This window comes from Lissotriton helveticus, chromosome 11, assembly GCF_964261635.1.
Source record: "Lissotriton helveticus chromosome 11, aLisHel1.1, whole genome shotgun sequence".
In the NCBI taxonomy this organism is placed as follows: domain Eukaryota; kingdom Metazoa; phylum Chordata; class Amphibia; order Caudata; family Salamandridae; genus Lissotriton; species Lissotriton helveticus.
Genome location: NC_136072.1, coordinates 783,654,102 through 783,680,813, shown reverse-complemented (window position 1 = coordinate 783,680,813; position 26,712 = coordinate 783,654,102). Strand labels below are relative to the sequence as shown.

General features: G+C 49.3%; 1 protein-coding gene across 1 annotated transcript in view; it reads right to left on the bottom strand.

The window, feature by feature from the left end:
- Window positions 1-26,712, bottom strand: part of C11H2orf42 (chromosome 11 C2orf42 homolog) — a 140,669-nt gene that overhangs the window by 39,624 nt on the left and 74,333 nt on the right. The window contains exon 6 of the mRNA XM_078666721.1: window positions 16,216-16,316. Coding sequence (XP_078522847.1) covers window positions 16,216-16,316 — 101 coding nt within the window. The remainder of the gene's footprint in view (window positions 1-16,215; window positions 16,317-26,712) is intronic.

Genomic DNA, 26,712 nt, shown 5'->3' with positions numbered 1-26,712 from the left:
ACAGCTTCCCCATTTATAAGCCAGTTGTCTTGATAAGGGAAGATCTGATGACCATGGCATTGGAGGGAGGCCCCAACCAGAGCCACACATACTATAAAGACATGTGGGGCTGACTTGAGAACCAAGAGCAATGCCCGATATTGGTAGTGAAATCCAGCTACCTGGAAATAAAGATACATTCAGTGATTGGGATGAATAGGATTATGGAAGTGTGTCCACTGAAAATCTAATGTCCTATACTTTCCCTTCTGCAGGAACCATGGGATTTCTATAAGAGTGGCAATCTTGAATGTCTGATTTTAGAGCTACTTGTTTAGAAACAAGATTGGTTGCCAGTGTTTTCTTTTTTTTCACAACAAAGGATGGAGCTCTGCCAGCAATTAAACAAAATTTCCTGTTGACGTAACATTGTAGGGGGTCTTTGAAGAAAAAGACAATATGTCCCCACTGGATGCAAAAACTATTTGGAAGTGAAGTTTGCCCATCCTTGCACATAGGCAGCAATCCTTCCGCTTAGATGAACAGGAGGCAAGGATTAATATCTGGAGCCAGCAGGAAGTCAATGCAATTTGAATCCTGAGTGTCTCCCTACATGCTGTAAGAAAGTGGCTTCTTTTTGAATGGTTGCCCACAGTTTTTGCTAAACTGCTGATGTACTTCGACTGAGTGTGCCCTGGGTTACTGCCAAACAGGTAGCCAGGGCCTATGTTCTTTCCCTAAATCTGCAGTAATACAAAACCCAATTGGCACTCTTTGGCCACAGGTCAGTCCCTTGTAAATGGTACCACAGGAACCACGGGCACTGTGGCCAGGGATGGCTTCGAGGGGCTGCAGCACTTATTGTGCCACCCTTAGAGGCCCTGTACCTTAACACCCACACACTGCCATTAAAGGCTGCGTGTTTAGGTGCAGAACAAAGTTAAGTCAACATGGCACACATCCCTGTGTGCCATGATTACAACCCACTCCCCTGGCATAGGTCAGCCACCGCTCTAGCTGGCTGCACTATACCAGTGAAGAGGGTACAGATGCATGAATGCTGTACCCCTACAGTGTCTAAGAAGCTGTGCTGAAATTAAGGAGGACAACCACAGACATGGCCCCTGCCCTACTGGCATGTCCCCACCTCGAACCTGCTCCAGCGAGATCCCGGTGTGTCTTGCAACCAGCAGCCTCAAGAACCCAAAGGACCTGCCCTGCCTTCCAAATCCAAGACTATCTCCAATGAGCACCGGATTTGCTCACCAACAGACTCTGGCCCCAGCCAAAACAGTGAGTCTGCACCCGATGCCCATGTCCAGAGTTCGAGTGGCCCAACACCACGAGGTGGTCTCCCCGGCGATACGGACCTGAGATCTGGTGATCTTCGACCTGCCTTGAATCTCAAAGCAAAGGCTGCAGCCCCTTTCTGGAGGATCCCCCTGACCACGACCGGAGTTGGTAAGAAAACCCAAAGCCTAAAGAGACTCCTGCATGCGACGTCCCACGGCCTTGGGTGGCTCAGCCGCCAGTGTCCCAACATCCCAACTTAACTCTCCAACCGGTGGGCACCTCCAGAGGATATTTGTCCCTGAGCCTCCAGTCTTAGTGAAACTGGAGAATCCCCATTGAAATCAACTGGGCATGCAATGCCAAAATAGCATCCTGCACCCAGCCACCCCTGTGCCGCTCTGGGTGTACTTAGGGTGCTAATTCGGATCCCCCTTGCCCTGAGCCTAATACCAGGAGCTTTGCTCCCAGAACCTCGTGGCCTGCTCATTAGCAGCCGCCGACCGGAGGCCCCCTATCCCCATTGGATAACATTGAGACTCCACACTCTGCACCCGGCCACCCTATTGCGGCAGACGGTGCTTTGAGAGTGTATCCTCCGACCCGGGGGGAACCCTGGTTCTAACCCCAGGATACCAACTCCGACAAACTTGTACTTACCTGTAAACCGATAACTCAATTTCCTCCCATAGGATTTCACTGACTGCTTTTCTTTAAAAAAAAAAAAAATTACGTTTGGAGTCGGTTTGTATGGAACATTGAAAAACTGCATATGTACTAAAAGTGAATTACTTACCTTTTGTCTAGGAGATGTCTCAGTGTGATATCCAGGCATATCACAGTGATAAGCAAAAGTAATGTGAAAAGTAACATACATAGTAATCTGTAAAGTAACTAAAAAGTAAATTCCGAACTGTTGACTTACCTGTAATTAAACCAACTGCATTTGAATCTGCATTCAACTGTAAACACTGCATACGATTTTGCAAAGCATTTATTTCACTAACCTGCACAAGGCTTGACTTGGTTCTAGAAATAAAATGACTAAATAATGTTTGATACAAACCAATTGGTCAGAGTTCAGTCTTTGAGTGTGTGACATAATTTGCTGCCTGAGTGTGTACAACAAATGCTTAACAAAGTGAGTTATAGTGTGCACAGAGTTCAGTGGAACCCCAAAGGTAGGCAGAGATAAAAGTAGACTGCACCTTACTCTCAATTTGTGTTAGTGTGGGGTAGCAGTAAGGCTTTATCAGAGGGTAGTGTTAAACATTTGTTGTACACACTCAATCAGCAAATGGTTGTCACACACTCAGAGACTGAACTTCAGACCAATTGGTTTTGTATAAAAATATTCATTTAATTATTTTATTTCCTTGTCCCAAGCAAGCTTGGCACAGGTAAGTGATTTATACTTTGCAGTACTAATACAGTTTGAATTGCAGTTGTATATATACTTTGGTTTGATTACAGTAGAATTACTGGTAATGCAATGCTTTGAAATATATATATATATATATATATATATATATATATATATATATATATATACACACACACACTTTGTATTGGATTTGCAATAGAATGTCAAGTAGATTACTTTACAGATTACTTTTCTTACACAGTGTAGTATGCATGGATACTACACTGAGACATCTCCTGTAAACAGGTAAGTAAAAGCGTTTGTTATTTGGTAACAGTTTTAGAGACTTTTATAGATTTTCAAACTCCTCACTTAGACACATTTTCATTGTAAACAGTCAATGTTATCCTATTGGAGGAAATAGTGTTATCGGTTAACAGGCAAGTACTTTGTTGTGGGAGCTGGGCTCCTGGGGTTAGACTCAGCGGTCCCCCAGGGTCAAGGATGCACTCTTGTTACACCCTTAGCTGCACTAGGGCGGCCGGGTGCAAAGTGCTGAGGCCCAATGTTATCCAATGGGGGATAGGAAGTCTCACAAGTAGGCCACAAGGTTGTGGAAGCAAAGCTCCTGGACTTATGCTCAGGGCAAACGGGGATTCATGATAGCACCAAAGGTGCACCCTCAGTGGTACTAGGGCAGACGGATGCAGGGTGCTGGTTTGTCGTCGGGCATCCTGTTACTTTCAATGCGGAGTTTCCGGTTTCTAAACACACTACAGGCTTTGGGACAAAGGTCTTCTGGGTGCGACCACCACTTGGAGAGGTAAGTTGGGATGCTGGAGGTTACACAGTCGATTGGGCCACACAAGGCCGTGAGGCGTCTGGTGCAGGGGCGTCTTTTAAGGTCGGATCTGCTTACCAGCTCCTGGGCACGGTTGGTGGGACCTTCCGGATTGAGGCTGGATGCTTGAGGCAGGTCCGGGATCACTGGATCTCAGGTCAGGATCGCCGGGGACACCTCCTCATGGTGTTGGGCTAATCAAACTCAGGCAGTGGGCGTCTGGTGCAGACTCGTGGATTTCCCCGGAGCTGGAGTCCGTTGGTGAACAAGTCCAGTGTTCACGAGAGACCAAGTCTTTTCTTAGGAAGGCAGGGCCGGACCTTTAGGTTCTTAAGGTTGCTGGCTGCAAGAGTTTCGCTTCTGCGGGTTCGAGGTGGGGACAGACCGGTAGGGCTTGGGCCAAGTCAGTGGGCATCCTCCTGTTCTTAGCTTCGGCACGGCTGGTCGGTTCTTCTTTTCTTCTTGTAGTTTGTCTGAGGAGGTAAGGTTCAGGGGTGCCCTTAAATACTAGATTTAGGTGCGTTACCTGCAAGCAAAAGGTTGGGACCAATGGGTCTCTTCCTTGGGGTGGGTACACCCCCTATTATGCCAACATATGCCTCACTCTGGTTGGCTGGGTCCCCCCATCTGCAAGATGGCGGGGACTGAATTGTGCTTCACCTCACCTTCCCCACCTAAGGGGTGGGGTTGGCAGAGGTGGGCACACCTCCCTTCCTCACTTGGTTTTCCCGCCCAAAATGGGGGTCAGAACCGGTGGTGACCAGTTGCTGGAAGCAGCAAAAGGCCTGGGGAAGCTCACAAAGGCGGCAAGCCTTTGAAGCTTCCCCTTCGTGGACCCTGCCCATCCTGGGGGGAGGAGGCTTGGCACCTCGTTCCAAGATGTGCATTGTTTCACATCCGAGAGTAGCAGGCTCTTGACCCAGGCGTCCAGAAACATGTCTGGTGGTGGCAGCTGGGGAGCAGCCACTCAGCCTGGACATTAGTGTTAGGTTATTTTTCAGGGGTCATCTCGAAGATGCCCTCTGTGTGCATTTTTCAATAAATCCCACACTGGCATCAGTGTGAGTTTAATGTGCTAAGTTTTATACCAAACTTCTCAGTTTTCAGTAAAGCCATTATGGTACTGTGGAGTTGGGGGCGTGGCTAGCAGCCAGGCATGACGGCTGTTCTTTAGTGGAGCTCCGGAACTGGGCAGGAATAATCCTGGGGTGTATGGCCTGAAGTACTGAAGGAACGCTATAAATACGGTGTGGATAAGCAGCGGAGGAAGCGCAGAAGACTCGGTGTTGCTGGGAATGAGGAATAATGTACACAACCGAAGTTATGTGTCTAAAGGCCTAATGGTGCAGCGGGGTCCCGAACAGGAAGAGCTGGACAGACTCCGAGGCAAGTGATCCCGGCGCTTGTGGAGCAGTGTGGCTGCGACAAGGGGACACTGCCACGAGTTCAGGATTGCCCTGCTGCCGGGCGGGACTGAGGGGACGCCGCGGCGGATGCCGCACAGAGGACACAAAGTGTGAGGAGTACTGGCACAAGAGCGGTGACTACGCGAGGCCGGGGTTGAGGAGCGGCCTACTATCTGGTACCGCGGCAGGGCAAGAACATAAGAGCGCTGCAGGCGATGATTTCCAGGCAGTACCGGCACTAAGCAGGACGCATGCACACCGCAGGTACAGGTGGAAAACGGAGCGGGAGAAGGTGCTCACACTGAGATCCCTGAAAGTGACGTGCGGGTGATTAGTAACCCATAATTGAGCCGCGACGGGCATGATGGGGCAAATGGCAGCGGTGTGTGCCTGTAGATGAACTTCACTGGGACTGAAATGACTGGAGAAGCATAGAGAGCGTAATACCCATTGTGACACCACTTGAGGGAGGGCATTTCGATAAATAGACAAGGTTTTACCAGGGACAGCTCCAGTGGGGGACCGGAGACTGGGGGACCGGAGACAGGGGCACGAGTCCTACGTGCACAACAGTGGTGGGGCAGATGGTGAGCTGCCTGTAGCAGACACTGGCGTGCCTGTGACACGCGATCCCCAGGCTGGCAGGACTCACAGCGCTCCTGCTGCCTGACTGCGGCTAGCGTTACGGAAAGGGATCTGGAGCTATAACTGTGGGGGTTGCAGCTATCATAGACCCACTGTGGATAAACTGAGGCTCCCCGCCCCGGTGTGCAATAGAGCGGCAGCACTGCAAAACGTGCCACGCAGTGAGAGAGGGTTAGACAATTGGCTGTGCGGCGTGCGACAAGTGAAAGGGCAGTGACGGCGCAGTGAGGGAGCTGGGAAGAGTACTGAAGAGGCGCATTGGTGACCTTAGAGAGGGGCACCTCAAATTGCGTCCATTCCACACGGGCTGCCTGCTGCTGGAGTGACCTACACAATGGGAAGTAAGGGAGTGAAGCAACAAGACCAGGGCGAACAGGACCCTGTCCAGGATACAGCGGCTCTTACGAATCACAAAGCAGGAATGGAGAATAGCCCGCAGACAGTAGTACCTACGCCTGTAGATAAGCTGGATCTCATACTGCAGGAAGTACGTGAATCGAGGAAGGCGATAGGACTCCAAATTGAGACTAACTACTTGCCTTAACTTACTCAGAGCGGACCACGCTAAACTTGCGGATAAAGTGAAAGATAATGCGGCGACGTTGGAAGGTGGTCGTCCCGCGGCAGTCACAGGCTGATGCTAAGATCACACAGCTGCAGGATCAAGTGGCTACCCTACTAGACCGGGTGGAAGACTCAGAAGGAAGGGCCCGATGCAATAACATCCGCATCATAGGACTGCCTGAGAAAAGCGAAGGAAACGATGCGACTAGATATATGGAGCAGTGGTTCCGAGACCATGTCAGCAATGAGGGACTTTCCATGCAATATTGCATAGAGTGTGCACACAGGATACCTACCGGCCGTCCGAAACCAGGAGCTCTGCCTCGACCTTTAATTGTGAAATTGCTGAACTTCCGCGACAGAGACATTCTCCTGCAAAAAGCTAGGGAGTCCTCTCCGATAAAATTTGAGAACACAACTATCTCCCTATACCCAGACTACACTATGTTGGTCCAAAGGCAGCGCTCCTCCTTCATAGCTATAGAGAAGAAACTTCGAGACTTAAATCTGAAATATGCATTGTTCTTTCCGGCGCGCCTAAAAATCTTGCACAACCAAAAGTCCTATTTCTTTGAAAGTCCTGGTGATGTGGAGGATCGGCTAGAGGTGATGGAACTAACAAGCGCTGCACAGACTAACTCTCAACTCACTGATCAGAACAGAGTGAGCTCGGGGAGGCTCACTGGGCGTGGTAACCGATGGACGCATCGGACTCCGGTACGACAATACCTCACCACACAACAGATGCACCAGAACAAATCGAAGGCACTTAGAGCTACAGCCAAGTTTACACATGCTTCGGGAGTAGAGGCTAAGACCTCCTCAGAGGAAGAAGTCACGCACGAATCGGATTCTGAGGGCAGTGTGGCTCTGTTCCAGTCTGCGACCCCGCAAGTCAACAAAGACTTATATGGCTGACTGTGCCCGCAAGTATATGTTGTGTAACCACGCCATGGGTATTTGTGAAATGTATACTGTGCTGAAAGTACATGTACAATGGTTGTTTATTAATGCTTAGGCCCAGGTTCCGTAGAAGCTCAACTGAATTGTTGGTAGAAGAGGACACCACATGGAGGGCGCTAGCGATGTCCCCCACATGGCAAAGGCGCTATGCATGACCATTGAGTACTTATTGTTTCAGTTAAGTTGTATGGTCCGGTATAGTTGGATGACCAGACAGAGTATTGGGATATTACGGAAGAGGGAAAGTCTCACAGTATGGATATGGAAAACTGGGCTCCTATCTTCACGCACCACATTCATCTCCCTAAAGCTACATACTAGTTGCAATGGCCACACGGGGTAAATACACTATAATAACTTGCAATATACGGGGTATGGGAACAGTACAGAAGCGACAAAGGAAACATGATCAGCTACAGCGTCGTAGAGCACAAATAGTATACTTACAAGAGTCTCATATGATAGGCAGTGAAGTAGTGAAACTAAGCAAGAAGTGGAGGGGGCTAGTTTTTTTCCACCACTTACTCCAGCTATGCAATAGGGACCTGTTAGAATCGGGGGTCTCCAGTTGGCAGAGGCCAAGGCTTTCTGACCAAATCGGGACCCTCTCCTCCAGTCAGGGCAAGGTGGACACGCGTTAGTAGATAATCTCTGCTCACCCCCTTGGTAGCTTGGCAGAGCAGACAGGCTTATCTCCAGGGCAATGTGTAAAGTATTTGCACCAACACCTTCAGTAATTATAATGAACACCACAAACGGACACCACACAGGTCTGATATAAAAATAATATTTTTATATACTTTTAGGCAGACTTAAAACGGACATATACCAACATAAAATAGGCTTCTTGAAACAACAGTATTCTTCTGATGGAAAGTGTTCTTAAAACGTAAAAAGAGTCTGTTGCAAAAGATTGGGCAAATCAAAATGCACTCCGAGCAGTCTTTGGTTGAAAAGGACTGCCCCCCTCTTCATGGGGACCCTGGGCACGGGTGCGCGTAAGAATGGAATGCCCCCATGCACTGTAGGTCTTGAGGGGGCCTCGGATGATGGATCTCAACAAGAGCTTCCTTTTAGCCCAGTACCGCACTTCACTCGGGTGCCGGTACGGGCTTCTAGGGAGGGGCTCGGCGATGGATCCCTTCAGCGCCTCCCTCTCCCGGTGGACACGCGCTCGTCTGAGGCACACACTCGAGCGTTACCTGGGGGGGAAGCAGCAGGCAGTACGGCTCCCGGGCTCCTGGTGACGTGAAGCTCTTGGCAGACGCGCTGGGCCAATCCCGGCACTGCTTCCGGGCTTTCCTCCTGATGACTCGGCGGGTCGCGAGCCACTCACAGCGCGGCCTCTGGAGACTCCAACGATGACGTCAGGGCCCACGGGCCAATCCCAGCACGGCGGGGACGACGAGCCCCTCTTCCCTCACGGCGATCTTCTCCGTGCGATTCCTCTGCGGGGGGGGGGGGGGGGGCACCTCTGGACCTCGCGGCTCCAGCGGTGGAGGTCAGGGGCCCTCGGCACTTGGGGGAAGGCACGGCCAGACAGGCCCCGTGGCCGCAGCGGTGATCTTTGGTCAAACAGGCACCAGGGGGAGAGCGGGCCGGCAAGGCACACGCCGCTCTTGTTCTCCTCCGGTGCAGCGGCTAGAAAGGGTGATCTTCCCGCTCTGAAGACAGCAGAGCGGTGTAGGTCAAAACGGCAGGAAGTGGATGGCCCTGATTCCTGGGTTCTGGAGGCTAGCTCGACTTCTAGCCCTTGGAGAGTTCTTCTTGGCAGGAGGGGGACCAAGCACACAGCACAGTCCCCACGGTCCCTCTTAGGCAGGACAAGACAAGACAGCAGGTCAGCTTCCAGACACAGCAATAGCAGCACTGTTCCTGGGGTCTGCTTACGGTGTCCTCTTCAGCAGGGATTCTCCTCTTCAGTCAGAAGTAGTCTGAGTCTAGTGTACACGGGTCTTTCCTTTATACAGAAAATTGTCTTTGATGCCTTTGAGGTTTTGTGATTTAAGCACGGGTCGCCCTTGTCCAGACCTTGGCGGCGAGAGTCTCTTGGTCCTGGGGAATCTTTCTCTCTGAAGCAGGGAGGCAGGGACATCCGTCTTCCAGCAGACAGGGGAGCCGGTATCGTAAAAGGCAGGGCACAGCCCAGCACCACTCCTCCCCCTAACCTTCAGGAGCAGCCAGCTATCATCCCACTGCTGGAGCTTTCCCAGACCCTGTCACACTCCCTCTAACTCGCACACCCAGGCAGGCCCACAGACAGACTGGACAAGAAATTAGCCACTTTCTAAAAGTGCTATTTTCAGACACAACATTTAAAAACCACCTATGCTAAAAGATGTATTATGGATTTCTGAATCCTGAGAAACCAGGTTTGGATTTTCTATCTTGTTCCTGGGGGAAGATAGGCAGGTACCCATGGGCCCCCACCCCCCTCATTCTGTCCGATGGGCAAGGTAGCCTTGCTACAGTGAAAAACGAATTTGGCAGTAATCCACTACTGCAGCATGTCCCTTACATATGTACAGGCCCTACTAGGAGCACTTGCACTTTGGCACTGATCAGCAGTGGCAAAGTGCCCAAAGCATCTAAACCAGCAAAACGTAATCCAGCATAGAGTCAAAAACATAGGAGGTAGAGATCAAAAAGTCAGGGGAAACCACGCCAAGGATGCCAGGTCTAACAGGACCACTATTTGGGTATGGCATGGAGTGCCATTTATAGCCCTGGAACAGAGGGTGGACAAACTAGGAAGATACATATTTGTAAGGGGTACGTTAGACGGGCAACCTGTAATACTGGGCACGGTATACGCTCCGAACTTGGAGCAAGATAAGTACTGGGACCTTGTTAGCGGGGCACTGGCGGGATGGGAATCACAGCCATGGATACTGGGGTGAGACTGCAATGCGGTAATGGATGTGGCCATAGATATGTCACATCCGCCACTACTTGGAGAAGGTGTGTTCAAACAAGCTGAGGCATTGAATAGATGGGCGCAAGGATTGGAGTTAAGTGACGTTCCCCCCCGCGCACAGGGAGTACGCCAATTATTCTACAGTCCACGACCTACACACCAGAATAGACAGGATATACTGCTCAACCAGAATAGCAATGCAAACGCTCAATGCCACGTAGCAACCAAAAACTTTTTCTGATCATAACCCACTGGAGATAAAGGCAGGGGGGAGGGTGCGCACACCGGTTCCCACATAGCAGTTATGGCCACAGCTGCTGGAAGACTCAGTATTCCGTAACGACCTCTCTGAGACCAGTGACTATTATTTTGCAGAAAATAACACGGCGATGAACAGACTCAGAGTGGGACGCTTTTAAAGCAGTGATTCAGGGGAAATCGATAAGCACGAGAGTGGGTGTCTGACAGGAACTCCCTAAGGTGTTGATAGAGGTGGAGGACTGCATGGGTAAATTGGAACAGGAGGCTGTGACAAATGATGACCGAAAGGGCCCGCTGCAGGAAGCGAGAATAAAACATGCAGAACTGCTAGAGTCTCTGCGGGTCATAGATTATCAGGCATACACGAGGACAGCACACGGTGAAGCAGATAGATCTGGGACCCTACTTGCTAAATTGATCCGTGACGCGCCCCCCCCACGGTGGTTATACATGAAATTGTAACAGTGGATGGGACAATAGTTAATACACAGGCAGATATCAACATCGCCTTTCGACAATACTACACCGCATTATACAGTGCAACAGAGGGTAACACGGTCTCCCAAACAGAAGCCATCCTTTTTCCCCTGACATACCCAAGGCTCACAGCCGCAGCTCAGAAAGACCTAACAGGACCCATTACCCAATCTAAGATTAGAATAGCCATGAAGGGACTTCCACGAGATAAACCCCCGGGCATATACAGGCTCCCTATAGAATTCTATGGTACGTACGCCGACTCCCTAGTACCTCAATTCGAGAGGTTATATAAAGAAGCAGGGGAGACGGGATCTTTGCCAAGTACAATGGCGCAAGCGTTTGTAATATCCCTATCGAAGGCTGAGCGAGATCCCACAGATATAGCCAACTATCGACCGTTGTCCCCAAGTACGGAATATAAGATCCTGAGTAAGGTACTGGCAAATAGGTTATTGCCATCCCTGTCCAGATTAATCCACATTGACCAAACTGGGTTCTTGCCGTCCTGTTGCACATCGTTAAATATTAGGAAGCTAAACCAACTAATGACGGAAGCCCGAGCTGATACCCACACACGGGATGTCTTTCCCTAGATTTGAGGCAAGCCTTTCATTCCATTAGTTGGGAGTATGTGTTTCAGGCGCTGGCGAGATTTGGGATCCCAGAGGGGTATATTGCTTGGTTGCGTCTGCTATATAAGGCCCCTACGGCAAGAACCCGCACTGGCAGCCACATCTCGGAGGAATATTCCATACATAAAGGGACGAGGCAAGGGTGTCCCCTATCGCCTCTTATTTTTATACTGGCGCTGGAACCATTAGCCATAACAATGAGAAAAAAAAACGCATACTGGGGCATATTGCTGGGAAATACACTACACTTGTTCTTGGCGTATGCAGACAACATCATTTTGTATCTACGGGACCTCAACTTGCCACTGGCCTCAATATATGACTCGTTCCGTCGCTTTGAAATTATGTCTGGATTGGCTATCAATGTGGGGAAATCACATGCTTTCTTCTTCGCAGAACATGCGGACACAGAAAGTATAGAATTTGGAGACACTCACCTAGCGCTGGCCCGAGTACTTTTAAATACCTAGGCATACAAATTTATATGACGTAGGAAGATATGCTAGATGGTAACCTACACAAAATAATCCGGGCTCTGCGGTCCAGTATAGTTTTCTGGACGGCATTGCCGCTATCTGTTATGGGGAGGGTGGCCCTTGCAAAAATGGTGGTGCTGCGGAGGCTCTTGTACTATTTCACTAATTTACCATTACCTGTACCACAGGCAACGTTCAAACTGCTAAACACGATGATTACTGAACTCATTTGAGGAAATGGTAGAAGACGGATAAGCCTGCGGAAGTTGCAAATAGGTACACGGATGGGAGGTCTGGGTGTCCTGGGCTTACGAGCGTAATACTATGCAAGCCAATTACAATGGCTGTCATATTGGACGGCAGGACGCAACCTGCAGAAAATAGGGTTTACAAAGACAGATATTGACAACAGTACACTGCATATGTTATTACTGCCAGTTAGCAGACCCCGTGAGACCTCCCCCCCCCCCCCTGTTAGCTACGGTGCTCCGCTGCTGGAAGGAGGCACTACAATACACACAAACACCCCCAGCATATGCGGGTAACATACCCCTGGTGGGGATTCCACTAACGGGAGGTAGACTCATGAAACGTAAGCTGGGGCCCTGGGTGGAAGCGGGGATTAGCACGGTATCATATCTGTTTGGGGATGGCATATTACTAGACCATGAAACCTTTGCCAATGAAACTGTAGTCCGGCACACTTCTACATATTACACGCTGCACTGATACAATACGCACTGGGAGCCGCAAAGGCAAGAACCCCCTACCAATGACTTGGTCAAGATGATATATTATATGGGAAGAGGCAGGCACCTCATTAGATGGCTCTATACAAGCATCAGTTCGCATACGAAAGCCACTCTGGGCGCACTAAAGACTACATAGGAGGGGACATAGGTAGGGAAGTAACAGATAAAGAATGGGAAAGGATACTGGAACACCCAAGGAAGACATCGAAGAACACGAAATTCAAATACATACAGACAATGGTATTGCACCGTGCTGATCTTACTCCCCACAAATTAGATAGAATGTTCCCCAATTCTCAACATTATTGTCCGAGATGCTTACTAGAGGGAGCGCACCTACTCCACATGTTATGGACCTGTCCAAAGGTGTGGGGATACTGGGATGCTGTCAGGCAAAGAACAGGGGAAGCGGCCAACCAGGAAATACAGAACACAGTGGAAGAATGCATTTTGGGACTCCACAAAAATGTCTAAACAAAGTGCAATACCGCTTTATAAACCTAGCACTCATCTTAGCTATACGTAATATAACTATCAGATGGAAATCGCGGAAACCCCCAGATGTATTGACCTGGCATACGGAGTTACTGCGGTGGGGCACTGCGGAGAGAAGATATAAGGGGTCTACGAAAAACGCCAATAGCGCTGGAGTGAGATGGGATGTTGGATGCCATAAAATCGGCAGATGCAGATTAAGACCCCAAGCAAGATATACAATTGACTGTGGAGGAGAGTAATTAAGTCTTGTTAAAAACGAATAAGACAGAGAGATGTATTATACATACACGAAAATGCAAAAGGTGCACGATTCAGAAGTATGCTTGAGACGGGGAGGATTGGGAGGGGGGTGTTGGGGACTGTTTCTCGTATTAATGTGATAATGCACTACCATCACTTGGGATGGCTTGCACGCAAGAGAGGTATCTTGCTACAATTATGATATAGACTGAATATGTATAGTTATATTATAGCAGGAATATGACGTGAATATGTACTATTGTTATAGAGAAACGACTGCTGCTGCAACAAATATGTGATGTGATGGTATGAGATTTAAATTTGAAAAACTAATAAAGTAGGTTTAAAAATAAAATGGGGCTTCAGGGTCTTCTCAATAAGTTCCTATGGAATCATAAGAGGCCACGTTTTGCCTTTACAGTGACTACGCCGAAAGCCGCCGGAGGATTGGGTTTTCAGCTCCTTGCTGCTTACTTTCAAGCATCCTGTCTTCGATACATGGCTGAGTGGAATAGGCCCCTGTCCAGTAAACACTGGAACTTTATGGACCAGTCGGTGGCTGGATGTAACATTTGGCGGGAGCTCTGGTTGCCGTGCAAACATAGGGCGTGGGGTTTGTACTCTTCTCCAGTAACTTCACCGACGCTCAAGGCCTGGGACCAGTTGGGGTTGCGCAAGGGTTGGACGTCCTTCCCTTCTCCGATGACGCCGATAGTGGATAATCCTGACTTTCGGCCGGGTTGTGCCTCCCCGATCTTCCAGCGCTGGCGACAGGAGGGGTGCAAGAGGGTGGGCTCGCTCTTCGATCTGGAGGGGCTAATCCCATTTCACACTCTACGATCGGAATACTTCCAGCTGCGCACAGAGGACGAGTTCTATCATGCGCAGGTCGCACATTGGGTGACTCAACCAACCAATGTTGCACTCATGTCGCGGCCCCTCACGGCCTTTGAACGGTGGCTGGTGTGCAAGAAGGATGATCGGAGCCTTCTCGGAGCTTTATGCAATGATCCTTCGCTGCCCGCGGAAGCAACGCACCAAGGCGCAGGTCCGCTGGGAGATGGAGTTAGGACGCCCGCTGACGCCCAAAGAGTGGGAAGTACGTGTTTTATAGGGCGCACCACACGACATCCAACACTGCTGGGACCGAATCGGCCTATAAAACTGCGACATATTGGTACTACACACCCGCGCGCATCCAGACATGGGACAAGGCGAAGTCCGGTGTCTGCTGGAGGGGCTGCGGGATGACTGGGACTCTGATACACTTGCTATGGCGGTGCCCGAAACAAGAGCGCTACTGGGCAGCGGTCCTTGATGAATGAGATACTGCTTTTCAGATTACTCTTCCGCAACTTCCTGAACATACACTGCTGGGGTTACCTCATTCCACTTCTTTCCGCTGCGCTCTCTTAGGGGCAGGCAGATTGCGTTGGCTCCACTAGCGGCACGACAGGTCCTGCTCGCTCACTGGGGTTCCCTGGCGATACCTGACTTTCGGGACTGGATTCAAAGATTGTGGCATACTCTGGCTTGAGTGTGGATGGGAAGGGTTCGGAATATGCTAAGCTGTGGGGCCCTTTTCTGCGACTCCTGTCCAAAGACTTACGGGAAGTGACATGCCCGAAGTATCTGCAAATCTTACAGCTTATCCCGTTAGAACCCGTGGGCGCCACGCCGGGCCCTTGTAGGACAATACACGTGACTGGACTGGTTGGTAGGATTGCAAGGTTACCTAGGACAATGTAGAGCTGATGCGGAGCGGGTGGGTTTGGGTGGCGGGAGGATGGGGGGGGGGGGATCTGGCTGGGTAGGGGTTTGGGAGGTGTGGGGGACTGTTTCTCTTTTACTCATTATATTGCTGTGTTACGTATAAAATGGTGGCTGAGTTGCAGGTGGGGCGGTGGAGCCTTCATTTACGTGGGGCCGACCTCCGGCGTGTAGACCCATACGCCGTGTCTATGACTTGTGTATCCGCCCTGCTGGCAGGTTGATATAGGCAGCTGGGCTGTGTTATCTGGAATCTTACCGCTCAATAAAAATGTTTGATTCTAAAAATAAAATGGTACTGCGGAGTTCATACTGACAAACTCCCAGCATTATATACTCACTGCACTTAAAATGTCTACGAATTGGCTTAGACACTGTAGGGGTACAGGGCTCATGTAACTAACCTCACCACTAGTATAGTGCACCCAGCTAGAGGGGTGGCTGATCGATGCTAGGGCAGTGGGTTGTAGGCATGGCACACAGGGATGTGTGCCATGTCGACTGCACTTTGTTTTGCACCAAAACACACAGCCTGCAAAAGGCAGTATGTGAGTGTAAGGGTAAAGGGCCTCCAAGGGTGGCACAATAAGTACTGCAGCCCTTAGAGGCCTTCCCTGGTCACAGTGCCCTGGGGACCTGTGGTACCATTTCTCATGGACTCACCTGTTGCCAGAGGGTGCCAATTGGGTTTGGTCTTTAATGCAGTTTTAAGGAAAGAACTTAGGCCCCGAGCACTTGATTGGCAGGAGCCCAGGACACACTCAGTCAAGGTACACCAGTTCAGCAAAAAAGTGGGGGCAACCATGTAGAAAGAGGGCACTTTCTCACACACAAGTACTTCAATTTCTAGATTGCAACCCTTTTAGAGGTGTGTTGTAGCTGGTAGATCCTTATTGACACATGGTCTACCTACTCCATCTTTGTAGGGAAGTGATTTTGTTGTTTGATCCTAAGATCCTAAGACCAGCAATCCATCTAGTACTTCCCCACGTCCCCAAATAATCTACAAGTATGTGGATCAGAGTAAAAGGAGGAGAGAAAGAAACCAACTGTCCGGTAAGACTAGTCTCATGACAATATTTCATCTGACCATGTGCTAAGGTAAACAAACTGACAGAAAGCTTAAAATAATGCTTACTTCTGCTGTGTCGAAGATCTGCTTCACTTCCAGCACACTGGTTACATGCCATGTATATTTGTTGAATGTTCCAAGGGGAAGGGCATCTTTTCGGACGAATGCTGAAATCGATAACACAAAGAAGAAACAGTAACAATTCCATCAATAAGAATCAAAATCTAACAAACTGAAAAGTGATGGAAAACATTTGACGAATACAAATGTATTGGAGATGAAAATACAATATGGTGGCACAATCAAGAGAATGCATTTCTTATGATTATGGGTGTTTAGTGTTGCAAAAATATTAGAGGCTTTTGAAATTCCCCTATATCAAGGTGGAATATCCTAGGTTTGACCATGCACACATCTCTCCTCCACAGAGCAGCACAATTGGGAATGTTTCCCAGTTAAGTCAAAACTTCTGTAAGCCTCCCTAAAGTAAGGCAAATAAGGAGATTATTCTCTGTGTGAGGGATAACACAAGCACTGGCGCCATCCCACAGATGATGGCATTTTACCTACAAGAAACCCTTTAATGAGGAAACATAAGAGCTTTTCCTTTGTGAGGTAAAGCATGTGAATCCTCTTAATTGATGCAACACACCCGAGATTATGTGTTACGTACAGCAATAAGCTTGGAGCTCATTGGGAGTACTCAGTGTTAATTATAGCCTTGGTTAAACTATACAATTGTGTACATATATTGGGGGAGTTAGGGTCAGGTTCCATACACATTGGTCTACTCCTCCTGGAAGTGGAGCAAATCTGCCCATATTTTCTGGTCCTTCCGGAAGTGGTGTTAAATGTGCACGATAGATTATATAAGAATGAACTGGAACACAAGCAATGCAAGACCGGTTTTGACCATCAGTCCGGTATAGATTGCTTCCAGTGAGCACAAGACCCACGTCTGGGTATGCCTGTTACATTGAAGTATACAAAAAAAACCTGGATAGTATGGGGTTCAGAAATAGGTATAGGGTGGTAACGGTAATTATAAAACAAAGGGTTCCCACAATAAAGACAACAATTATATAATTAATAAAAGAAATGTGTGGGTTTCCTCCGCAGAATTTTTTTTTATATATATATATATAATGGATGCGGATCTGCCCTGCTCAGGACTTCGAGCGGTGAGGAGAATGAGGGGGGCCTGAGCCACTGTTATTGGCAGCACTACAGCGCTGGTTTTAATTCATTTCCACCCACCTGGGTCAAGACATTGAAACGGACTACAGAAGGCACCCACTGGGGTCTCAAAGCACAATGGAGTCGGGCAGGAAACGACGAGTACCAGAATGCCGTCCTGCTACAGCCTATGAGGGCGGGGCTCACTAAATGAAATAAATATGTGCTCGCAATCAATGCCGTCTGTTTCCCGTTTGTGCAGCCAGTGATCAAGGGCGTTAGAGAGCCCGAAACGCGTATGGCACCGAAAGCGAAGTGATTGTGCCAGACTGGGTGCTGTTACCGGTGGCTGGTGTGCGGTAACCCCTTCGAGAGTGGCACTCCTACGAGGGCAACCTTTTTTGTGACATATATATATATATATATATATATATATATATATACACACACACATATACATGTACATACACACACATACGTGCACGTATATATTTATATAGCACGTATACACACACACACACACACACGTTAACTACCTTCGGTAACAATAGATCTGTAAGAAACATTAGTAGTGATAGATTCCTTCCATTAGAATTACCCTCAGGCGTCAGATTGGATCCGGAAATTTTTTGTCAGCAGTACCCCTGCGCGTCGGTAGGCGTCATCGTGCGGCACCGCGTGTGTCGTTGGCGCCGGGATGACGTCGTTGGAGCTACTTAGAAGCGCTGATGTCCGTTCTGTACAAGACTTTCCCCGGCAGGAACGCAGAGCCAATCAAGAAACTGACCACTGGTGCCATGAAACTAGGCCCTGAAACGGATGACCTTAACCCTAGAAATCAGTTCGCAGAACGGGGAGGATGGGTGGGGCGGTAAGGAATCTATCGCTAATAATGTTTCTTACAGATGTATTGGTATCGAAGGTAAGTAACTTGTGCATCTGAAATAAACCCGTAGTGATAGATTCCTTACCTTAGAATAGATACCCCAGCAATACCAATCCCGGTGGAAGGTGTGCGAACCAAGATCACACCAGAAAGTCCTAGACAGATGTCATGCAAGGGGACGCCCCGTCTTAAAGCAGTAGTGGCTGCTGTCACCCTGGTAGAATGGGCGTGTAGCCCAAGCGGAAGCTCCTTTTTAGCCCAAGAATAACAAGCCTTAATGCACAGAACGACCCATCAAGAGATGGTCCGCTTGTGCACTGCCCAACCTTTCTTGGCGCCCAAGTAGCCAACAAAGAGCTGGTAATCCACACGGAACTGTTGTGTGCAGCTGAGGTAAAATGACAACGCACGTTTTGGGTCCAGACGGTGGAGCCTCTCTTCCTCTTGAGGGATGCAGAGGCGGAAAGAAGGTTTGCAAAGTGATGATCTGCCCGATGTGAAAGGCAGTGACAACCTTTCGCAGAAAAGATGGCCGAGTCCTTAGAACAACTTTGTCCGGATGGACCGAGAGACCAGGAGGTTTAGAAGAATGAGCCTGGAGCTCACTCACTCGTCTGGCAGAAGTGATGGCAACCAGGAAAGCAGTCTTTAAAGTGAGAAGACAAAGAAGACAATTGTGAAGTGGCTCAAATGGAGCACACATCAGATAGATCAGAACCACGTTCAAGTCCCACTGAGGCATTTTGAAAGGAACAGGAGGGAAAAGACGAGCAATGCCTTTTAAGAATGTATTTACAACAGGGGACTTGAAAAGGAAAGGCTGATCTGGAAGCCGTAAAAAGGCTGAAATGGCAGAGATAACCATTGACAGTGCCCAGAGCAGAGGCCTGTTGGGGTAAAGAAAAGAGAAATTGAAGGACCTCTGAAAGAGGGGCAGAAAGGGGATCCACAGCCTTTGCTGTGCACCATGCCACAAATGTATTCCACCTGCAGGCGTATACCGTTTTTGTGGAGGGACGCGTGGCTGCCAAGATAATATTCCAAACTTCGGTAGGCAGGTCAAAAGATGTCAACTGCCGCCGCTTAATCTCCATGCAAGGAGGAGGAGGAGGAGGCTGGACAGGTTTGGGTGGAGGACCCTCCCCTACTGCTGCGACAGAAGATCCTCCCGAAGAGGTAGTTGGAGCGGGGGGATCGATAGCCATACTGAGTCGCTCAGGATACCATAGTCTTCAAGCCCAGTCTGGAGCCACAAGAATGACTTGGGCCCGGTCGAGCTTGATCTTCTTCAGCACTCTGGGTAGAAGTGGCATATAGCGGAAAGGCATATAGTTGATTGCAACTCCACTCGCGACGAAAAGAGTCGACTAGCGAGTGCCGCCATAGAAATGCCAACGTGCAGAACTGAGGACATTGCCTGTTCTCTTCGGTGGAGAATACATCTAACCAAGGCTCTCCCCACTGCTGAAAGAGACCTTGCGCCACGTCCTAGTTCAGACGCCATTCGTGATCCATCATGCACCGGCGGCCGAGTTCGTCCACCCTGGGGTTCAGAGAACATGTCAGGTGTTGAACCACCAGGGAAATGCCCTAATGTTTCAGTCATGTCCAGAGGCACAGAGCCTCCTGACATAAGGTCCACGATCCCACCCCGCCCTGTTTGCTGCAGTACCACATGGAAGTGGTGTGGTCTGTGAACACCTGCACTACCCGCCCCACGACAGAGGAAAGGAATGCCTTCAGTGCAATTCGGATCACCCGAAGCTTATGAAGGTTGCTATGGAGCCGGGACTCCGCCGGAGACCTGAGGCCTCTGATCTCCGCCTCTCCCAGGTGGCCGCCCCATCCCAGAAGGGACACGTCTGTCACAACTGTGTTCCGGTTTGGAAAGGGAGAGGGATCTGCCATTGACCTAATTGCGATTTGTGAGCCACCACTGCAATTGGCTTGCAGTGCTCTTCGAGATCTGGACGTGATCGGACTGGTTACCCTGATGCTATGCCCATTGAAACTTCAGGTCCCACTGCAGAGCCCGCATATGCCATCTGGCAGAATCCACTAGCAGGATGCAGGAGGTCATCAGGCCCTTTTACCGAAGGGTCATCCTGACCGGGGATAGAGGCCGAAAGATCGGAATCATAGCCTGAAAATCCCAGACTCGCTGCTCGGGTGGATAAACCCGGATCTGCGCCTAGTCCAGAACCACTCCGATAAAGAGGAGCTTCTGAGAGGGAATCAGGTGCGACTTCGGCACATTGATGGAGAAGTCCAGCAAATGCAGGAGGTCATCTGTAGTCTGGAGGTGGGAAATGACTGCCTGGGGCGAGCCCACCTTCAACAGCCAGTCGTCGAGATAGGGGAAGACTAGAACCCCTGATAGGCGCAGATGAGCTGCGACCACGCCATCAGTTTCGTGAACACCCGACGGGCGCTGGTAAGGCCGAAGGGGAGCACTGTAAACTGAAAATGCTTGTGGCCTACTGTGAACCGCAGGTAACGCCGGTGGGCCGGCAGGACGGGGATGTGGAAATATGCGTCCTGCAAGTCCAATGCTACCATCCAGTCTCCAGGGTCGAGGGCAGACAAGACATGAGCTAGCGTCAACATCTTTAACTTCTCCTTCCGGAGGAAGCAGTTGACGTTCCTGAGGTCCAAGATAGGACGCAGGCTCTTGTCCTTCTTGTGGACCAGAAAGTAGTGGGAATAACAACCGCAAACTACTTCTGGCCCAGGAACGAGCTCAATGTCCCCCTTAGCCAAGAGGGCTGTGACTTCCTGCTGAAGAAGCGCAAGATGGTCCCCCGACATGCGGTGGTACTGAGGTGGCATGGCTGGATGGGTAGTCTCAAAGGGGAGGAAGTAGCACCCGACAATTTGCAGCGCCCACTTGTCAGATGTGAGGTTGCGCCAGTGGGGGAAGATAATGGCAAATTCTGGCGTTTGATGGGCCTGAAAGTCCGGACTAGGAAGGCTTTGTAGTGAATGCTGCAGGGGTGGAGGTGGACTGACCCACCCGCTGGCCCCCAGAACCGCCTCGACAGTTCCCACGTCCGTGGCAGCGCTGAGGTTGTTGCTGCACAGGCATGTGGCTCTGGAACTAACGTGTTGGGGCACCACTTCCCTGGCCACGAAAGGAGCAAAAAGCAGAAGGCAGAGTGGCCGACAGGCCCAAGGACTTGGTTGCAGCCTGGGAGTCCTTAAAGCTATCCAACGCACTATCAAGGAGTTGGCCGTAGCCCAGGAGTCCTTAAAGCGATCCAACGCACTATCTGCCTTCTTGCCAAAAAGGCGAATGCCATCAAAGGGCATGTCCATCAGAGTGTTCTGGACAACCCCTGAGAAGCCAGTTGTCCTAGCCGGGCGTGGCGCCGAAGCGCCATCGTCGTGGAAATCGCCCTGCCCCAGCGAGTCAGCTGTATCAAGCCCACAACGCGTGGTGAACTTAGCTGGGTCTCTCTCAGCAGCAATAGGTTAGGAGAGTACTGTCTGGGCATCCTCCGGACAGTTAGGTAGCACCTGCGCAACCGTGTCCCACGCAGAGTGGGAATAATGGCCCAAGAGGCATGCAGTGTTCACCGACCGCAGCCCTAAGCTGGCAGATAAAAACAACTTATTGCCAGCTGCTCCAGCTTCTTGGAATCCCTATCCAGAGGGGTGGAAGGGAACGCTCTCTGGGAAGCAGAGGCTTGGACAACCAAGCTCTCAGGAGTGGGGTGTTGGGAGAGAAAGAGGGGGTCACCCAGAGCCGGGCGCTGGGCCACGTTCCTGTCCACAGGAGCCCCGGTGTTGGGCCTGGACCAGGTGCCCAAAAGAACATCAGAAAGTGCCTCATTGAAGGGCAGCAGTGGCTCCGCAGAGGTAGCCGCCGGCTGAAGCACTTCTGTCCGCAGGTTAGTCCTGACGGCCACTGTAGGGAGTTCGAGGTGGAGGGTCCCGGCGCCCTATGCACCACCACTGAGTAACTTGCTCCCTCTTCCGTAGCCACGGAAGGAGGAGACAGCATGCCACGGTCAGGTGAGGTGTCAAGACCACTTGCATCCCCCAAATCCTCTGCCCAGTCCGGATCATAACACTGTTGTGTGAGAGGGTCCTCAGACCCATCCCAGTCCTTCCCTTCCTCCGAAGTCTGTGAAACAGGCTGAAAATTAGGACGACGGACCTATGGGTAAAAAGACCCCATCGGCGTTGGAATCTGCGTCTAGCAACACCATTCCGGCACCGAGTCCGGGTCAGGGCAGAAACCAGCGTCGAAGTCAGTGGTCGCATCGGACGTCGGAGGTGGTGCTGGAGGAGGGGTCGACACCGGTGAAGGTGTTATAAGGTCAACCGGTGTCGCCCGGGATCCAATCCTGGATCAAAGGGGGTCCTGCGGCGCAGGGGCCGAAGCTGGCGATGATGGAAGAGCAGGACCCCCCGTCGGGCCAACGGGGCCAGACAGCCCAGAGAGTCGGGCCATGGCAGCAAGAAATTCTTGCAACTGAGCAGGCGTCGCCGAAGGACCCAGGTAGGGCGGGTAGGCCGGTGGCAACGTCACAGGCTCCGCCAGAGCCACGGGGGTGGCACCACCCACATCCTCAGCCGTGAGGGGAAGTCGAGGAGCGACCACGCTTCTTCGACTTCTTTTTGGAATGCTTTGACTTATCTGACCCAGAGTGCGAAGACTTCGATCCAGAAGAACGACGATGACAGCGCCGCGACCGGTCCCTCGACCTCCCTCTGGACCAGGACCATGAGCAGCACAGAGCAGACAGCCAGACTTCTAGCAACTTTCGGGACCGTTCCCACAAAGTCTTCGTCTCCATAGCCCAGCAGTCGGGGCACGACTTGGAGTCGTGGTCGCGCCCCAGGCAGTAGAGTAGAGGTGCAAGTCCATCTCAGACATCATGCGGTGGTAGTCCCCGCATGTCTTGAAGCCGGGCATCCCTACGACACCAGGAGTTGATCGACCCTAAGAATAGAGACAAAAAGGCCTCGAAAAACTCGTCAAAAATTGACTAGGGTACTTGCTCTTCCCGGATCTGCGTCTGGTGGCGCGGAAGAAAAAAGGACTGATGTCAGCACGTGTGGGTACCTCTAAGTAGCTTGAACGACGTCATCCCGGCGGCAACGATTCACGCGGAGCTGCACGACGACGCCTACAGATGCGCATGGGGTACAGCTGACGAAAACTTTACAGATCCAGGCTGATGCCTGGGGGTCATTCTAAGGTAAGGAATCTATCACTACATGTTTCTTTCAGATACACACACAAAGTACATATTGATACACACATCTAGATTCAGACACATCTAGATTTATACACACATACACATGTATATATAATACACCCACACAAGAATTATGTTGCTTATCCTGTAAGCATTGGTTATTAGTATGTTGAGCTGTAGATTCACATGCTTTGCGTACTACTGCTATCTAGTGGTGGGTCCGGATGTTTGCAAGCTTTTTTCTTCAGTCACGAGGTAAGGCGAATCTTCCTTTCGGTGATAGTGCGCAAGGGCATCAACTCCATTGTTAGATTGTTTTCCCTCAAGAGGGATGGAATGGAGTAAATAAGTGTTGTACAGAGATGTCCATGAGTGTACAGCGTGAATAATAACTGCAACGACCATAAGTGTTTGGGGAGGGAGGTCGCATGTGAATATAAAGCTCTACATGCCAAGAACAGATGCTTACAGGGTAACTAATGTAATCCATTTGAGGCATGTGTACTGTAGATACACATGCTTTACATAGACTGTATGGCAGTACTCTCCTAAAGCGGTGGGTAACCAGTGGGCATTGCAGTTGTTCGAAAAAGTGTTCACAGGACTGCCTGTCCTACATTAGCTTGTGGACGTGCTAATATATCCACCCAATAGTGTTCAGTAAATGTGTGTGGTGTAGACCATGTAGATGCTTTACAAATGTCATCTATAGGAATGTCACCTACAAAGGCCATAGATGCTCCTATTTTACGAGCAGACTGTGCTCTAGGAGGTATAGACAAAGTTCTTTTGGCTTTGATTTAACATGGTTGAATACATTTAACGATCAGTCTAGAAATACCAAAATTAGAGATCGGTTTCCCCTTATGAGGGGGAGTGAAGGCAACAAAAAGTTGTTTTGCAAAAATCTTTTGTTCTATCAATTTAAAACAATAATGCTCTTTTGACATTTGGTGTATCTAAAGCTCTTTCTGCTACAAAATCAGGTTGAGGGAAGAAAACCGGTAACTCAACTGACTGAGTAATATGAAAGGCAGAGATTACTTTTGGAAGGAACTTTGGGTTAGTGCAAAAAAAAAAAAACATTTGTCTCAATGAAGTTGGAAGAATGGTTCTTCCAAGGTTAGTGCCTAAAGCAACCTTCCCAGAAAGGAATTGCAGAGGGCAATTCTATAATGGTTCAAAAGGTGGGCCCACAAGTCTATTTAGAACAATATTAAGGTTCCATGCATGTGGTATCACTATTTTAAAGCCTTCCATAAAGACTTTATTTACTGGCACTCTGAACAGATACGTGTTTGTTTTGAAGATATGCAGCCACTGCTGCAAGGTGTAGATGTATAGAGGTGTATGTACGGCCTGCACACTGTAGATGAAATAGATAACAAATGATTTGTTGTATAGAAGCATCTGGTCATTCAATTGTCTGGTTGTTACAATATATAACAAATCTTTTCCACTTTACTGCATAGGATGCTCTAGTTGTAGTTTTGTTTGCTTCTTTAAGAATAGTTATGCAATCTGATGGTAGATTTAGGTATCCAAAATATGACTCCAGTAGCCAAAATCTCTAGGTTGAGCTCCCTGGGGATTGGAGGTCTTACTTCTCCATGGTTCGGAGTGCGAGGTTTGTGGTGAGGTGAAGCTTTGGGTGTGGAACTTATGAAAGTTCCAGTAGAGTGGTGAACCATGGTTGACGAGCCCACGTGGGAGCTACTAAAATGAAGGTGAGAGATGTTTGCCTGACCTTCTGAACCAGAAATGGAAGAAGAGGAAGAGGCGGGAAAGTAAGCAAATATCCCTTACCAGTTCATCCATAGGGCATTGCCTTTGGATAGTGTGTGGGAACCTGGAGGTGAAGTCTGGGTATTTTGAGTTTGGTGCTGTTGTAAAGAGATTTGTGTAAGTATGGGAGGACTTGGGTGGAATTCCCACTTGTGGACTTGTTGCTGCATCCCGCTGAGGAGGTCGTCAAATTCGTTGCCCATCCCTGGAAGGTGCTCTGCTAGCAAGTGTGATGTATAGCCCAAAGCCAAATGGTCTGAGAGAGGCATGATAACTGTAGAGTATGTGGTTGCGCCATGTTTTTGTACATAGCTGTCATTGTCCGTCCGGGCTTTCACAACTTTCCCTATCAGGTAAGGTAAAAATGCTTTTAGCACTAGGTGAACAGCTAGAAGCTCTAGGTAGTTGTTGCGATTTTTGTGTTTGGTGTCCCATAGACCCTGAACTGTTAGATGCTGTAGATGGGCACCACACCCTGTGAGGGATGAGTCTGCTGTGAGCACGAACTGTGGAACAGGGTCGATAAAGGGTCACCATTTCGATGGGTGAGACGGTCTACTAACACTAGATCTCTTAGTTGAACCTGTGATTGATTCCATTGACGTCCTAAAGGTGAGGTGCCCAAATTCTATGACCTAATGAGCCAGATTGCCAGATTAAACTGCAGGGGATTGGGATGTCTCACCCTACCTTTGCTGTGTGTGAGAAGGATATTTGGGTAGCTTCTCTTGAGGTTGTAGGAAGAGCTCCAATAGCGTAGTGTACCATGGTGAAAAGCCTATGCGGGTGCAATCAGAATTAAAGGCATTGAGTCCATCTGAGTTTCCAGACTACAGAAAGTATGAGTAGGAGATCAGGAAAAGCGTGCTCAAATATCCCTGACCAATTCATCCAAAGAGAATATTGCCCTTGGATTGTGGGTGTGGATGTCTGGATGAGAAGCTTTGGCATTTTGCTTTTTCTTTTGTTGCAAACAGGTCTATTGTGGGGGTTCTCCGCCATTAGAAGTATGTTTGAATAACGTACTGTGTATTTCCTATTCATGAACCTGTTAGTGTATTCTGCTGAGGAGATCCGCAATTGTGCTGTCCTACCCTGGTATATCTTGTGCTAGGAGGTGGGTGCTTTGACTGTTGGCCCATTTCTAAATCTTTTTGCCAATTGGGATAATTGTATGGCATGGGTTTCCAGTTTCTGAATGTAATATATTGCAGTCATATTGTCCCTGAATAGAAGGACAGTTTTCCATGTCAGAAAAACTTTGAGAACTATTGCAATGGCTAGTAGAATAGAATATATCTTTATTGTTTAGTTAATTAAAACCTTTACAAAAACATAGATCATATGCATAACAATTAATGTTTAAAAAATCATATAGAAAGATAAAAATCAGTGCACTAATATGGATAACATTTGTTTAAAAATTCTTTTTTAAGTGGCTGTACTGGTGTTATTGGTCAACTAAGGTGTGTGAACCTGATGAATGCATTCTAAATGCTCAGTCCAAGC